The sequence below is a fragment of the Mytilus californianus genome, unplaced genomic scaffold, assembly GCF_021869535.1.
Source record: "Mytilus californianus isolate M0D057914Y unplaced genomic scaffold, xbMytCali1.0.p SCAF_22, whole genome shotgun sequence".
NCBI lineage: Eukaryota > Metazoa > Mollusca > Bivalvia > Mytilida > Mytilidae > Mytilus > Mytilus californianus.
This window is the reverse complement of record NW_026262671.1, coordinates 7,687,221-7,704,597: the sequence shown is the minus strand read 5'-3', so window position 1 is coordinate 7,704,597 and position 17,377 is coordinate 7,687,221. Positions and strand designations below refer to the sequence as shown.

At 31.2% G+C, this 17,377-nt stretch overlaps 1 protein-coding gene across 1 annotated transcript in view; it reads right to left on the bottom strand.

Annotated features, from left to right (window-relative positions):
* The window catches only part of LOC127732215 (fibrinogen-like protein A), a 127,901-nt gene that overhangs the window by 73,677 nt on the left and 36,847 nt on the right, over positions 1-17,377 (bottom strand). Inside the window, exons 7-8 of the mRNA XM_052241302.1 lie at positions 4,104-4,200; positions 3,545-3,706 (exon numbers count right to left, since the gene is read on the bottom strand). Of these exons, the coding sequence (XP_052097262.1) occupies positions 3,545-3,706; positions 4,104-4,200 (259 nt within the window). The remainder of the gene's footprint in view (positions 1-3,544; positions 3,707-4,103; positions 4,201-17,377) is intronic.

Here is a 17,377-nt window from a genome sequence, read left to right as displayed (position 1 = left end):
ACAAAATGCAGCAAATAGTCTTCAGCTGTATACTCAACATCTCCTTTTAGTTACATGAATGTTTCCATAAATACTTTAAAAGTAAAATAACAAAAATGCCGAACTCCGAGGAAAATTCAAAACGGAAAGTCCCTAATAAAAAGACAAAATCAAAAACTCAAACACATCAAACGAATGGATAACAACTGTCACATTCCTGACTTGGTACAGGCATTTTCTTATGTGGAAAATAGTGGATTAACCCTGGTTTTATAGCTAGCTAAACCTTTCACTTGTATGCAGTCGCATAAAATTCAATTATATTGACAAAAATGTGTGAACAAAACAAACAGACATGATAGGTAAAAATGTCAAAATTGGGGGTGCAACAGTCAGTATTGTGTTATAATCTTTATCACTATAAAAACAAACAAATATGTCAATATAGAAAAACCAAAAGGCATATAGACAAAGCACATCAGCAAAAACGAACGACAAGAATACAAAACGTTACCATAGCACAATTAGACAATGACGGGATGAATAAGTACCAAGCCACGTCTAATGAATAATACCAAAAATAAACTAAACAGTAAAAGTAATAATTTACAAAGTCAAATAAAAGAACACTATTTATAAAACACATAATTAAGATGATAAACAACGTAATCTATACTTCTTGACAATCGTGTATTATTTGTGAAGTTGATACGGAACATTCATAAACAAGGTCTTGTTATCTTTCGATGAACTTTTTTATAAAAAAAGACGAGACGTTCTTTGACATAACCTTTCTTCGTCAACTTTCTGCTCAGACACTGGTGACGTTTTACAAAGTCTGAGTAGCAGGTGCAAGCTGTTGAGTACCGAATGAGTGGGAAAAGTATATCCAGTATGCAGGTGAAGTTGGTATATTGCTAATAAGGTAAGGGAAATTGATAATTTCAAAATTAAAATCGTCTTGTTTGTCAAAGATTCTGGTACTGAGATGACCGCTTATGTCAAATTCGAGGTATAAGTCTAGCTTAGACCAACGTGTCAATCGTAATACTTTAAATCCTTTTTCGGTAAGTATTGTTTTTGGAAACAATTTGATTTAATAAAGGTTAGAGGTCAAATAAGATATTTTTGAATTATAAGGTTTTGTAATTTGTATACATATTATTTGGACAAAAGTTGGAAACAAGAACTATTGCCAAATGTTTTTCTTCCACGTCACCCAACTCGTATTTATGTCAATTTTTCTATTTTTACCAGTTAAAGAACATGGCAAAAATCAGTACCGATATTACTAGAAACCATCATATCAGCAACCACAAACCTAATGTTTTGAAAATGAGAATAGATTGACCTGAAACTAACAACATTAAGACCATGCTTGATTGGATAAAACTATTTATCTGACGGAAATCATTCGGCATAAGTACTTATTCTATTTATTAATGTGTGTATTTAATCATTTGACAACACGAATTGAAATCAACAGAAGAATGTGAAGGGCAAAGAAAATCTCACAATCCGACAATAAATCTTTTCTGATTTGAAAACACGATTCCATATACATAGACATATCATTGTGGTATTGCATTGTTTGTTTTATTCAATCTAGGGTTAACTTTTATTCATGCAGGGAGATCTTGGTTCAATAGTTTGCGTCATATATTTTTTCTTCTTAAAAAACAACAATCTTTCAATCAGTTTGTCGACATTCCCCTCCATTATAATCAGAATTATCAGATGATTAAACGTGTGCATAGCAAAACATGTATCTTTCTTTAGATCAGAGCAAAATAAGTCATACCATGTACATGTAAATGATTTTTATTTTTCTAGACCTTCCGTATCATCATCACCGACGTCTCAACGTAATGCCCGCTTATATAATGCCAGTACAATTTGTCTCTTGGTAGATTTAGGGCACTTGACGAACAGCTATGAAACCACCATGGTCCTTCACCCTTGGCACAGTCTCTACTGCTCAAATCATTATCCCTGTCAACAGTAGAGAATTTCATTCCGTTGTGGTAGCTCAACGAATCTCCTTAAATTGAAAAGTTTGCATTTCAAGAATCCACTATTAAAACATATATGAACTTTAACGATACCAATTGGCCCAGAAGCTACATATATGAGTGAAATTTACATTAAAGAAAACAGAACTGTTAAATGAGAATAATGTAAAGGACATAATGTTGATGTTCTGTTAAGCTTGTTTATCTTTATCATATCCTGTATGAATATTGTATAAATGTTTCTACAATGTAGTATGAAAAATAATCTAAAATGGAGGAAACGGATGCATAAAATATTATATAATGCAGTATAGTGTTCTCAATACCCATTCGAAAACGAAACCATGTATTAAGATAGGTATTTATTGTTTTCATAAAGGAGACTTTTGACATGTCGCATATTATTCGTTCTATATCATACATTTCATAAATGAAAATTCTAGCACTGTTTCGTAATTGTAGCAATAATTCGACTGGTGCTCCCCCTAAAAAAAACAAGAAAGATATAGCCATTATTCAAGCGTTCGAAATTCACCTGTTTTTGTGGGGGTCAGGAAACTTTATCAGCTAAAACAACTTGAACAGAACTGTTAAATGAGAATAATGTAAAGGACATGATGTTGATGTTCTGTTAAGCTTGTTTATCTTTATCATATCATGTATGAATATTGTATAAATGTTTCTACAATGTAGTACGAAAAATAATCTAAAATGGAGGAAACGGATGCATAAAATATTATATAATACAGTATAGTGTTCTCAATACCTATTCGAAAACGAAACCATGTATTAAGATAGGTATTTATTGTTTTCATAAAGGAGACTTTTGACATGTCGCATATTATTCGTTCTATATCATACATTTCATAAATGGAACTAGCACTGTTTCGTAATTGTAGCCATAATTCGACTGGTGCTCCCCCCAAAAAACAAGAAAGATATAGCCATTAATCAAGCGTTCGAAATGTCACCTGTTTTTTTTTGGGGGGGGGGGGGGGGGGGGAAGGGGGGGGGTCCGGAAACTTTATCAGCTTAAACAACTTTCTGCTTTGCCTTATGATAAAAATACAACTATCAAAACATAAGGCTTTAAACAGCCACAAATCTTAGTATTGTTACAACAATGAAAGAAATGAAAAAAAACATACCATATACTAAGATATAGACCGGCCTCCAAAATTCAGCTTGCATTGTGATGTTGCACTTCAGTAACAAATGTCTTACCTGCATTTCTGCAACAACCATGAACCTGTAATGTGATGATGCCTGTATGTAAGCTCTTTTCCCGAATCTTAAACTTTTACATTGAAGATTCGTCTTCAACAACAATTGTCTACCTGTATGTCCTCTATTACTTCCTATCGTCAGTTTCCACTGTGATGTTTCATCTCAAACAGCATATATTATACCTACATTTCCGCTATAGCATTCAATCGTCAGGTAGAACTGTGATGTTAAATCGCTATCATAAATTGCTTTATCTGCATTTCCGCTATTACCTCCAATCGTCAGCTTGAACTGAAATGTTGCATGTTCAACAACAAGAATCTTACCTGCAGTTCCACTATAACCTCCAATCGTCAGCTTGTACTGAGATGATGCATCCCCAACAACAAATGTCTTATATTTAGCATAATACTTGTTCTTTTTGTCAGTTAGGTCTATTCTCAGCTCATATGTACCACTGGACGTCAAACGATGAATATGGGTGTTGCCTTGATATAGACGTATAACAAATATTCAAGATATTTTCATCTTAAAACGAAAAACATATATTGAGTATATGTCTGACGTTAATAATGAACAAAAAGGATGAAAGTTTATAGTTTGGTTTTTATTAATATTGATATAATTGAAAGAAAATCAAACAAATAATAAATATATGAAAATGTCAGTGTGTATAGTTGTTCTTTACAACAATTACAGTTATAGACGTTCATTTGCTTAGCTTATGAAAGAAAACATTTTTCTACCAAGTAACACAATAAATCTATCCGATTATTGAAATAAGAAATTATTGAATAGTACATGCTAATCGGTAGACGTAGCTTGTCATATGCTTTAATCAAATGTTATAATGCTCGTTTGGTTATTTGTTTTAAGTATACTTACCAAGCCAATATTCTCCATTGACGTTACCGAACCCATTTTCGCATTCTGTCCACGTTCTCTGGAAGTTAACAGAGTTGTCATATCTTTTCTGGATAATCTTCAATGATATAATGACATAATAAGAAACTAGAATATTTATTTAAAACTATATATTTGATTTAAAATAGTGCTGTATCACAGCTACAATGATTTCTTACAGTAAATTAATAAAAAACGTAAATATTACTTTTTAAATTTGATACGTCCGAAGCGCTTTTCTGGATTGACCGTCGTTAGGAACACTTTAAGTACAAAAACACATGAAGAGCTATATGAACAAGAGTGACCTTAAAAACTAATAGCCAAATCTATCCAAAGTAAGTCCACTTGGAGTTGCAACCTATGTTTATAAATATTTATATATGTGTATGTTAAACATCATATCTGTACCGAGGTACTGACCACTGAGCTTATGACACCCTTGTTGACCAATAATCACATTATAAATACATTTTTTTATATAATATGCATCAGAAAAGAATTAATCATAACTGTTGTTTGTTTTCCTGCTTTTAATTACCACTAAGATTCTTTTACACGCAGAAGGATTTTCTGTTTACAAACCATTAATTTCTAACTTTGAAAATTAAATTACATAAACCTGGAGAAAAACGATTGCATGGACAGTCAATGAAATACCCATACAGTGGGGAACGAGACACAATTACCCAATACAACACTGATATAACAAAGAAGGTAAGCCAGGAGAACAAACACATTCATTTATACATTAACTTTATGTACACAGTTTCTTTATTCTCGCTGCTCTAATGTTACATTATTTTTAAAAGTTTCATGCAGTATATCTGAATGTCAAACTATAACTCAAATGCATTTCTTTCGTTCTCTGTCAAAAGCTATTGGTTCAAATACGTAGTGACACTTATTCGATATTTTGCCAAATACCACAATTTACAAAATGTAATATTGTAAGAAAATCAAGAATGTTAAGAATTTCTTGAATTTCATTTGAAAGATCTTATAGTGTTTTGCCTCTTCTGGAGGTTTTTAGATCAGTGTACTATTAATGGGTGACCAGGTTCTAAAGGAATTGTTTAACGCTTAATAACGATTGAACATCTTTTATTTATAATAAAGAGTGTCTCATATTTATATCATTGTAATCAAAAGCATAAAAAAACTGCGTAATAGGCAAAGATCATTCATATGATTATTGTTATTTGTGAACATGTAATATATGTGCAAACAATAGCGTAGAATATGCATTATTGAAAGATCTAGTTCAATTAATTTTTCTTTTCACCTTTTGACAAACAATCATCATAGTATATGTTTTGTCTCTTCTGGCTAATTTGTTTATGGTTCGAATAGGTTTACACTTAATTGAACCCAATTTTCGAATGTTTACTAGTATACTAAAAAAAGCAATAACAGCGCTGTTCCTTTGCTTTTTGTGTTTTTGCTGTGCATGTACTGATGTTGTGTCATGGATGTATACCCCATATTTTTGTTTTTTTTTTTATCAAATCCTTACTGGCATATCTTTCATATGTTTTTCCAATTTATAAAGTGCATTGAAAGTCATGCATTATCTAAAGGCATGGCGAAAATATTTTCCTTTGCTATGTATAGTATCATTTTTATTTAAATTACGCTTCATCATACTGTATCAATCATATTCATAAAATACGTGTAATAAAACACAAACAAAAGTTATTCATACCCGTTTTACCGTTCCACGGTAAAAGCAATGCATTCTATTATTAACATGTAATAACAATTATCAATTACCGTTCCACGGTAAAAGCAATGCATTCTATTATTAACATGTAATAACAATTATCTCTTTCTTTGGCCACCTACCACGTTCTGTTGTTAGTTGTGTATTTGTTGTTTACAACAAGCACAATTTAACAAGATTTTAAGTATCAAGAAAGCTTACTAGTATAGATAGCCTGATGGGCATAATTTGACTTTATATTGGACAAAAAATTAGCTTGAAGGAGTTGGAACATTAGTTTCTTAATAAAAGACAGACAAAATATACTAAAGGGACATTCAAAATCATAAGTCGAAAATAAACTGACAAACAAGAGTACATTACTTAAGTGTTTATATATATATATATATTTATATGAATAATGCAAATCAAGTCAGTACCGAGGCAATGACTACTAAGCTGATGATACCCTTGGGGACCAATAGTCAACCAGCAGCGGTATTGACAAGTGTTAAAGCTTGAAAATTATATTTTATAAATTGTATGCATCCGAATAGAATTTTGTTTTGTTTTTGTTTTTTTTTTTTTATGCAGCATTTATAGTATACAACATTACAGTTATCAAATAGAAGTTCATATATATGAATGTAATATAATACAACTCTTCATAAAATGTATAGTATTTGAACTTGAAAATAACACTTTGTTGGGATTTTATAAAGGTAACTTATTAGAAAGGACAAAAAAAGTATAGAGAATTAAATAAAAAAAATAATAATAATAATATTAAAAGATGATTAAGAAAAGACTTTAAACAAAAATAGTAAACTAAACCAAAAAAACAAAACAAAACAAAACTTTAGTTTTATGTCTGTTAATTTTGTAGTTGATAATCCATCATATTATTATGTAAAGCCTCCTGGTAAATGTGTCAAGCTTGGTTAAACTTGTCAAAACCTTTATTTTTAATTGCTTTCTTCTTCTCCAAATAATAATGATGCTTTATTTTTTCAATCAATGCTGTTAAACTTAATTCTCCTTTAAAAGATCTTGAATTATATATGTATATTGTTTAATCCAGAGAAAAATATTATTTTGAGGGTCACCTTTGTACACTCGTGATAAATTTTCAAACAAAAAAATATCTTGTGTAAAAGGTATACTAATAGCATTCTGGAGAAACCAGATTTCAGTTTGCTCAATGAATTGTTGTACATAATAACCGTCCCAAAGTATATGTTCAATTGATTCCAATTCAGTCACACAAAGAGTACAATATGGGTTTTGAATTAACCCTATTTTGTTTAAAAAACCTATTTATTGCCAGAATTCTATGATTTATTATATACTGAAGCCATTGTAGCTTAGTTTTTTTGTTATCCGAAGAGAATTAACTATGCCTGCTTCTGGTCCTAATTTGTCGTGTTTCCACTTGTTTGTTTATTTATCTAAAAGGATATTTTATGTTTAAGAATTTCTCGAGAGTACATACAAAAGGATTTTAAGTTACAAACCATTAATTTTTAACTTTTTTTAATGAAATTGCGTGAACATACATAAAAACTTACAGTCCATCCTCCACTGTCTGTATCCATATCACAATAAACTTTTACTCCTCCTGTTTTCTCAGGAAATATTTGGTAGACACCGGAGGTTGCTTTTGATTTCTTAATCTCGGTGCAGTCTTTTGGTGTTCCTATATAAAAATAAGGAGATGTTGTATGCTTGCCAATGAGACAAGTTTCCATCAAAGTTCAAATGAATTAGCATGTTTATCTATTCTCATAAAAATTCATATTATCAAATAGAATAAGTAGATTTTGCTAACTAAGTCCTTATGATTGAATAAAGTAACATTCATTTTTAGTGGAATTTTGTTTAACGTTTATTAAGCTCTAAAATAAAATTGTGGAAAAAAAATGTTTGCTAACTCCTCTGTGTGATTAATGTTAGGAAACTCTGATTAATTTTCCCAACGTTTTATCATTATAGGGAGATAATATAATTCGGTTTGCAGGTTGAATTCACCATTTTCTACATCAGAAAATGCCGATACCAAGTCAGGAATATGACAGTTGTTATCCATTCGTTTGATGTGTTTCAGCTTTTGACTTTGCTATTTGATTAGGGACTTTCCGTTTTGAATTTTCCTCGGAGTTCGGTATGTTTGTTATTTTATTTTTTTTTTATTTATAGCCTTTTTAAAAAAGAGGTTCACAGCATACATGTTTTTTTTCTTTAGGGAATCAAATTATGCAGATAAATTGAGACCATATATCTGCTTGATTTGAATTCTGACATGATTAATTATACTAAATTAAAACAAGAAATGCTTTTACAAGTAGCAGGATCAATGCTGTTCGAGGTTAGGTGATGCGGAAAACAACTTAAAACAGTGTATTCTAACAACAGAATGAAACATGTGTTATTCACCTAAACAATTTACCTCAAGAAAAAAGTAGACAGGTTACTATTTATATAGTGTATTACCATAATACGGCTTTGAAAGTAAGCAATTCCGTGATTAGTTTGAGGCAGATTCACTATCTGTACTCTCGCAGTAGATAACCTAATCAAACTAAATAACTTCACATGTAACTAAATTATACTTATAAAATTATGAAAGGTTCTTTATATTGCTATATTATAATATTAAACGTTTCAAAAACAAATAAATAAAATTATAGATATACATAAATGTCTTTAAATAAACCAACAATAAATACTATGATCTATTAAATTTAAAAGTTTAATGATTTGAAATTTAATCAAATATCTGTACGTAAAGATGAAATTATGAACCTGTTCAAGGGAGAGATAATAAACGCATTGCTTGAATATACTTTTTGGAATTGAAACATAGTACAAAGGGATGTCACTCTTGCAAACATAGAACACATCAAACGAATTAATTAACACCACATTCGTGCTCCAGCTTAAATGAAGATTCTCAATTATCAAAACAACCAACAGTTAATGCTATTTTTGTTAGGTGCAGTATGACTGTGGTATTGGAAAATAAATCTTTCAGATGTCTTGAAGTCACTTGTGTGGTTTTTTCGGGGAGCTATTGACACATCGGTTTAAGTATCTATTAACACACATGTTTTACATTAAATTTTAAGATGGTGCAACACAAACAATGAAAACAAGACAAGTTTGACTCTACACGCATTACATAAAAACAAACGGGTTCAAAGTGTTATACAGGTACAAAAGTGTCAAACAGGTTCTTATGTTGTGCTGTTACACCACTGTTCCAGGTTAGGGGAGAGTTTAGTGCCCGCAAACATTTTTAACCTCGCCTTTTTACGTGTGCCTTTCCCAAAACAGCAACCTCTAACTCAGTAGTTTTTGTTTTTAGGTTTGTCAACGATTGTTTTGTGGCTTTTAAAGCTTCCTATGCGGTATTTGGTTTGCTCATTGTTGAAGGCCGTATGGTCACCTACAGTAATATATTTTTCCGCGTTTCGTAGAATAGCGGGAAAATGTTGTCTAAAAGGAACGTTTTTAATAATGGTATGTTTTGGCGGTACACGTGGTTTTGTGGACCAATCATTTGGATTGTGTAAACAAGTATTCTTATGTTAATGAGGTGAAAGCGGGTTTTAATTTTCTTTGTGTTTGAAAATCATTCAAGCCGCAGACGTTTAACACTAAACCTCGATATTATAATATTTTATTTTATATATTATTTTTTGATGAGGTTGGGCATCAATGTCAATAGGCGTGCCGTGCACTTGCCCCGTAACACAGGTTTCCATATCAATTTTCTTTAGTAAAGTTTTTGTGGTTTTTCCTAGGCGGCGAGGTTACGTTAAAGACGGATATGTATAGACTCATTTATAGAATACGGGGCCGTTCGTGCTTCATGGTTGCCATTGTTTAGATGTTTATTTATTCTATATATATGTTCCTTTTTTTGGAATGTACTTGTACTTCAAATAGGTATTGTTATATAAAAATATATATTAAACTCCGTCACAGTCAGTCTGCACAGCTAAATGCATTCTTTTTGTTAGTTGTTATTGAAGTGTAGTTGAGACGCTAACTTACACTATTTGGTCTCTTATGGATAGTTGTCTCATTGGTAATTACAGTTAAACCTGCCGTAACGGTCATATGCCTCAAACGGTAGCTTTCAGACCATCACAAACGTTTTTCTTTGAAACTTAATTCCTTTAAGCGGCCATATGTCTAACGCGGTCAGCGGTGAACTAATATTTGCACAAACAATCGTCATTTCATCCTTCAACAACTGTCATTTTAATATTTTTGATTAATCATAGAATAAAATATATGCGTTCAGTGCCGAAGTCATAATGAAAACTCGGAACCCGTTTGCAACTAAGATTGTTCAATGGGTGGTGTATAAGTGAATTCCTTGAATATCACATCTTTCCCTCTCCATTAAAAGCCGTATCATTGACTTATTTCTGCACGAATATTAAATTTAACATATTTTGAATGTTTGTCTTTAATTTACTGCGCCATTTTCCGCAATTGTTTTATTTCATTTCCGCGAGAAAGATAATTCGTGCGATGTCGGATTCGGAATAATTGGGAACCTCGTTTGAAAGGTAACATCTGTTGAATGGTATCTTTTGATACTTCCCAAGAGTGACTACTTAATACAGGTTTGACTGTATACGACTTCTTCTGTGCTCAACAGGTTCAAAGACCAAAAGTTGATAAAGGTATTCATATAACTCCTTTTTTTAGAATGAAGAAACTAAACAGAAAAATGAAAGTAATACTGTATAACGAGATTTTTAGGCAGAATTAAATGATAACTTTGAACGCGACACATAAAAAATTCGCGAAAATTTAAGCCCCGTAATATTCCCTGTATATTCCAAGAGTTATCTCTGTTAAAACGTCTCGTAATTTATACTATGAATTAAAGAGTTTACACGAAATTGATATACAATGTTTTTCCACTTTAGAGTTGAAATAACCTTATATATAAAATCAGTATTTTGTGTTTATCGACCTCAAAAGATTGTGCATATTTAGTTCAGACCTGTTTTCATACCATTTTATTTGGCTAAGCATACATGTCATGCCATTTGACAACATAGCAATCACATATGAATTGGAGAAATGCTCAAAACTGTGAATTAGTAACGATTCGTTTATCGTTGTTATATCACGAAACATGTATCATATAATTAAAAAATTACGTTTACACTGATCTTTGCAAAACTATGTTTTTAATCTCTCTGATATGCCATCAAAACCTTCAATGTTTGCAATGTACATAATTTACTTTTATTTAAACTTTTCCGAATTATTTGTATTCAAGTTTGTGGTACTCTAATTAATTATTATTGTCTATTTGTCTGTTAATAAAGTTTATATTGTCCGAATTATATGCAAATCTTTTTTTTTAATAATACCTCAACCCCTTGACCCGCAAAATCGGACAACCCTAGCGACATATTATATTTTGATAAACATTGGTATTAAAACCAATAAATTTCTTCTAAGAAGCTGGCATTTGGTTAAATTCCTTGATTCGAATTCATTTCTATTCAAATCATACGGGAAAAAATCGTAAAAAGTAGTTTTTTTTATCCTGAAACTTGCATATGAAGCCTCAAAATCTGCAACACGTAAATACACGTAAATACAGGGAGAGGTGTTTGAGAAAACAGAGCACTGAAAACGTCTGCTTCTGCTTGCTGCAAATATATTATGGTTCGGTTCCTTCCGTGCAATACATTACTGAGTACTAACAATTCCCAAAAAAGAAATGTTGATTCGTAAACTTACCTTGATCGTTTTTCTCTACTTCAAAATTGCCACCCCCGTTTCAAAAATAGTCGACAACCCCATGTGGCGTTCTTCACGGTGTAATTGTTCTCTTAAGTGTCTCTTTGTGTATTTCCGTTTTAACGATAATACGCAAAATTGACAAATATTTTTTTCTACGTAAGGCGGTTTTCAAATTATATTCTATACATGCATTTTACTCACAGTTTATATTTTCAATTATGTCAGCCACGTAAGGAGGCGTACCGGATCATCAGACTTCTTTTTTAAACTTGAATCCCAATGAAAATTGAATATTAATGATTAAAATTATTTCGCAACTTAGAGGATGAAACAATTTACCTTGAATTTGATCTTTCAAAACGCCATTGAGTTCCTGCAAGGTTATATTTCTGATTAAATCTATGATCGATTTTTCTTTCAATGATGTCTTAAAAAATTCTAGTACGTGTCCCTGTAATGTATTTTGAATCATATTCTTCAAAAGTGTTTTAATGTAACTTTTAATTTTCCTGTTAATGGTATTCGTATCTAGCATGGCAACCAGTGGTGCTCCTTTGTCGCTTATCAACGGTATAGATAACGGATCTTCACTTCCTGTTTTTACGGTATCTGAATCTACTGCTGTAACATATCCATGTGTATATCCTTGCAGTAATAAACAGCAAACAACTAACATAAGTAGTGTGTTCAAATTCCAATGGCACTTCATCTTTCCAAATCAATTTCGAAATGTATTACACAATGTATAGGCTATTTTTTAAATTTCAGCCAGTTAATTATTTAAAATCAGAAACATCTGTAGTTGGTAAATCTATACTTGTTAAACAAACGATAACCTATTAGACTTGTAGATAAAGAAAACCTGATGGAATTTTAGTCTAATTTTAATCTACTTCTGAAGTAATTCTGTATTGTGATAAACAAATGCTAATGTTTGATCTTTTAGACAAAGAAACGTGGTCACGCTCGTCTTATTTGGAAGTATTTCCGTTTGATGTGAAAAATCGTCCCATCAGAACACTGAAGGTAATAACAACTCGAAATTTTATAAATAAGTTAGTGATTGTCTATTGGTTGCCTAACATTCGGTATCAAATTCTACATGCATATGAAAGACACTAACAGATTGAAAATTAATATATTTTAACATAGATGTAAGAAGATGTGGTATGAGTGCCAATGAGACAACTCTCCATCCAAGTCAAAATTTATAAAAGTAAACCATTGTCGACTAGAACATTAGAATGGAGTGCGGAATTTTCCTTTTCTTTGTCTAGTTTTATGTGAACCTTTTTTTACAGAACGCCTACATTGACTGGATGTAATAAAACATGGTTTAAGCAGCATGTAAACAATGATTTTTATAGTGAGATCTTAGCAGAGTTTAGTTTACACTTCATAGACAAAGCACATACGTAAAAATAAAAGAATACAAAAAATATGACCACAATAACACAACGGCATGATGTATAAATACCGATCCACGTGAAAAGGATATAAACAAAAACTGACTAAACAGTTAAGGTTAAAAATATAAAAAAGACAAATAAAAGAACCCTATAACACGTAATTAAGATGATAAACAACGTCCGTATCTAGAATATATACTTCAAGACCATCGTGTTTTATTTTTCAAGTTGATACGGAATATGTATCAACAAAGATGAACTTTGTTAGAAAAAGGACGAGACTTTCTTTGGCATAATCCTGATTCCTCAACTTTCGGCTAAGGCATTGGTGACGGTTTATAAAGTCTGAGTTGCAGCTGCAAGCTCTTGAATTTCAAATGAGTTGGATATTTATTTTTTTAGTTTTAATATCAATTAAGAATAATATCAAAATCGAGTACAATTAAATAGTTATAGACTAGCTTTCAAAAGATAGTCAAAGATAACTTAAGAATTTATTTGCAGAGTTGTGAATTGACTTTCTAACTTGACAGATGTTAGAACTTCTTGGGGTTTTTTTCTACGACACATGGTAACATATGTTGCCCCATATCACCCGATTTTCTTTTTATAAAGGACTTCAATAGCTTATATAAGGCCATTACCAAACTTTAACCAAATTCTAGAGTTTTTGTCTACGATTCGAGACGACAATAATGACAATGCTAAATATAAGTTAAAAGTCCGAGTCATCCTTTCCCGGCCTTTTTTTAAAAGTCAAATATCTCAAAAAGGAGTTCTATAACCTATCAATAATTTAGCTTAATTTGTTCCTTAGCTAATGTTCTTCTGACTTTAATATAGTATCAATTCTAAATTCTAGATTTTTTTTATATTTGAACTAAATACATCCTTAATTTTGTTTAAGAGAACAAAACGAATGGCCTTATTTGAACAAAAAGAAAGAACATATATGACAGTCGGCAGTCTGCGATTGTCGTTGAACTACATGCTGCTAGCTTTGGACAGGCATATAAATAATATGGCAGTATTCAATCTGATATTGGAGGCTAACTTTTCTTTTTCACTTAAGCAGAGGTTAACCATTCAACATTAGAACAAATTTTAACCTTAAGTTGAATATGAAATGTCCAGCAAGATCGATACTGAGCACAGAAACAACTAACAAAATAAGCTAGTTTAAAGCCAAATTTCATTTTTTTCAAATATTAAAATATCAATCCAAATAATATGTATCTTCCATTAGTACATAAATTTCCAATCAAATAATCTAGGAGACGTTGAGCAAACTAATCCAGGGACAATTGACTTGTGTAGTGAAATTGGTTTTAAATGTTTAAATGTGTAACCTTGAAATTATAAAATGGTTCACAATATAACTACACTTAAATTCGAATAACAAAGAAAGGTCCTTTGTAGTATATCAATTAGTCACTATAAAAATGAAAACTCTCAATGAAATTTACAAAGCAATGTAGGAGGAGCTGTGCTTATTTAGTTTTTCTAGAAATAATAGAGATAATCAATCGCCGGGTTACAAAAAGTCATTCCGGTGTCGTAAGATAGCTTACTTTACACTAATTCTTAAATTCTAAAATAAAATGGTTCCTAGGTACCTTTCTATTTTTCTACATAAGAAAATGCTTGTACCAAGTAAGGAATATGACAGTTGTTATCCATTCATTTGATGTGATTGAACTTTTAATTTTGCCATTCCATTACGGACTTTCCGTTTTGAATTTTCCTCGGACTTCGGTTTTTTTTTTTTATTTTAGTTTTTCCTTGAAATAGCTGCAAAAGCTTCCTCCGGTTTTATTAAGGTCACTTCAGGTTGACTGTCCATTTTATAACAGGCATGCATCATCAGGACTCCTAAATTGGCGACGATGAACTTTGTACTTTACATCAGGACTCCTAAATTTGCGACGATGAACTTTGTACTTTACATCTCGTGATACTCGGTATCAAGGAAAAACGGTAGTACTTATTCTGCCATAGGCGACAATACTAACGTTTTCTAAATTTACCACTTTTTATAATAAAAACCTGGACAAAACAGTTACGTGTGGTATTAGTACTTTATTATTCTGTTTTAGAAATTGAAGTCAAATAGTATCATGACCATCTTCCTATGGAGCTTGTTTATGTTATCCATTCCCACCGTCATTTTACATTAAATTTATGAAATTTTGGAAGTCTTTTCGAATAACTCTAAAGAAAATATTTGAATTGGTTTCAATTTCATGTTGTAAATATACATACTGCAGTTATTCATAGATCAACAAAAAAATATATTGTACTCTTCCATCCAATCACAGAGCTCCTACATTGACTTCCTTCACCTGCCTTGGGTACACAAAACCTTAAGCCGGGAAAAATGTAATACTACTTTGTTCCCTATCTGAATAACAGTATTACCATTATAATGTGATTCTAACTTCAGATATAACACATTAAACATGTAACTGAAAAACGATCTATCTATTTCTATTTCGTTCGACTAATTTGCATTGTAAGTTAAATATTGAGCGAAGTGATATTTCACCTCAAACACAGGATAAAATAATTGCCACTGAACAAACTTTATTTAGTTTCCTACTTATAACTATTATATTTCTTTTTAATAATTGCAATATAAATTCACTTGATATGTCATCTATCTAAAATATCGAACACATGATATAAGACGTCATACCGTACCATTTATGACAGGTAAACACACTACTACTTGCATGTTGACGATTACAATACACAACTTTTATAGATATATATATAGACAATATCATATAAATATAACTCATGAACATGCATGTGCTGAAAAACGTTCAATTTATTTGTATATTAAATATTACTACAATCTCTTCACGCTATGAGAATGTAAACTGGATTTTTAATCTTATCGATACACCTAATTAACAATTTTACACAAGGCATTCTATTTGTAATACAAATTTAACCCTTATCTTATCTCTGTGTAATACAAACAATTAGGTTAACATAGCACGTGCGCCCAACCCATTATTGATTACGTTACAATCAACATGACCAGATGCTTTAATAGAACTATTAGAGCTGTCTTACTGAAGAACGGAAAGCATGTATTTCATTCCCACTATATCACTGAAAATCTGTATTTAATCCGGTAAAACGGCATTCTTTTCTGAATCAAATGTATCTTAGATAATTAAAGAATATAGCAAAGCAGCTACGAATTAAATAACTGAAAATGAAGAACAATAGTTTAAAGTATACCTACGTCCCATAGTTGCTAATATTATAGATAAATTAAATGCATTTCCTTACAGATTTTCGTGTCGTATAACAAACAGAGGGGTGTCAGGATTATTAAAAAAAGACCGACCGCAGGGAGGTCTTTCTTAAGGCAATTTTGACACCCCGAGGTAATTGTTTTCTCTCTTTTGTAAGGCTATACAATTCTTTTAAACTGAGAATCAGGATTAAATATCATAACCCCCTACACACACACACACACACACAAACCCACACGCACACCTCATTATAAAATACGTAGCTGTAAGTCTATAGAAAATAAGAATATTTGTTTATTTGATTATTCGATAGAGTAAAAGGTAAATATAGATGTAAGAAACTAAGAACTGACATGATGAGAGCCCGAAATCAGGATACAAAAAAAGAATACCCATAGATATGTTTCATGATTTCTAATATCATGTGAATCAATAAGTTAAATCCGTATTATTTTAAAAGTGATATGGAAGGTTTTGCATTATCAAATTCATCTCACATAATGTCCCTTTATTGTAGCGATAAAGTAACAAAATTTCACATTATTTGTTTCGAAAGTTAATTTAAAAATGTTTTTCGACGACGATTTTTAGTATTACCGTCTATTAAACAGATGAAATGATTTGTTTTGTCTTAAACCTATCAAAGATTTGTCAGACAAAAATGCTTCAATGTATGGAAAAATTATGAAAAAAAATCTTGAAGAAAGGAAAATTTGACTTTTTATTTTTCATTAAACGTGAATGTCAATTGAGAGTAAATGCGAAACTTGCAAACGCATGGAACAAATGTGAAACGGAATAAATATTATACCCTCTTCCCCAAATGTCATTAAACGGTCGTTGCCTTAGTATTCCCCCGATAGATTTTCATGATATATTGTCAGCTAGTAATATCTGTTCAGTTAATGCTAGATGGACAACTGGTTTGGTCTCATTCTTTCTTTTAAACGTCGATAATTGGTATGAAATAAGACAATAATTGTGCACTATTCAGTGATATATTTAGCATTGACTAAAGATGCCACATGAACACGAACGTGTAATCCAGTGTCATTTTCAAAGAAAATATTAACACATACACACCCTCACAAACAGCGT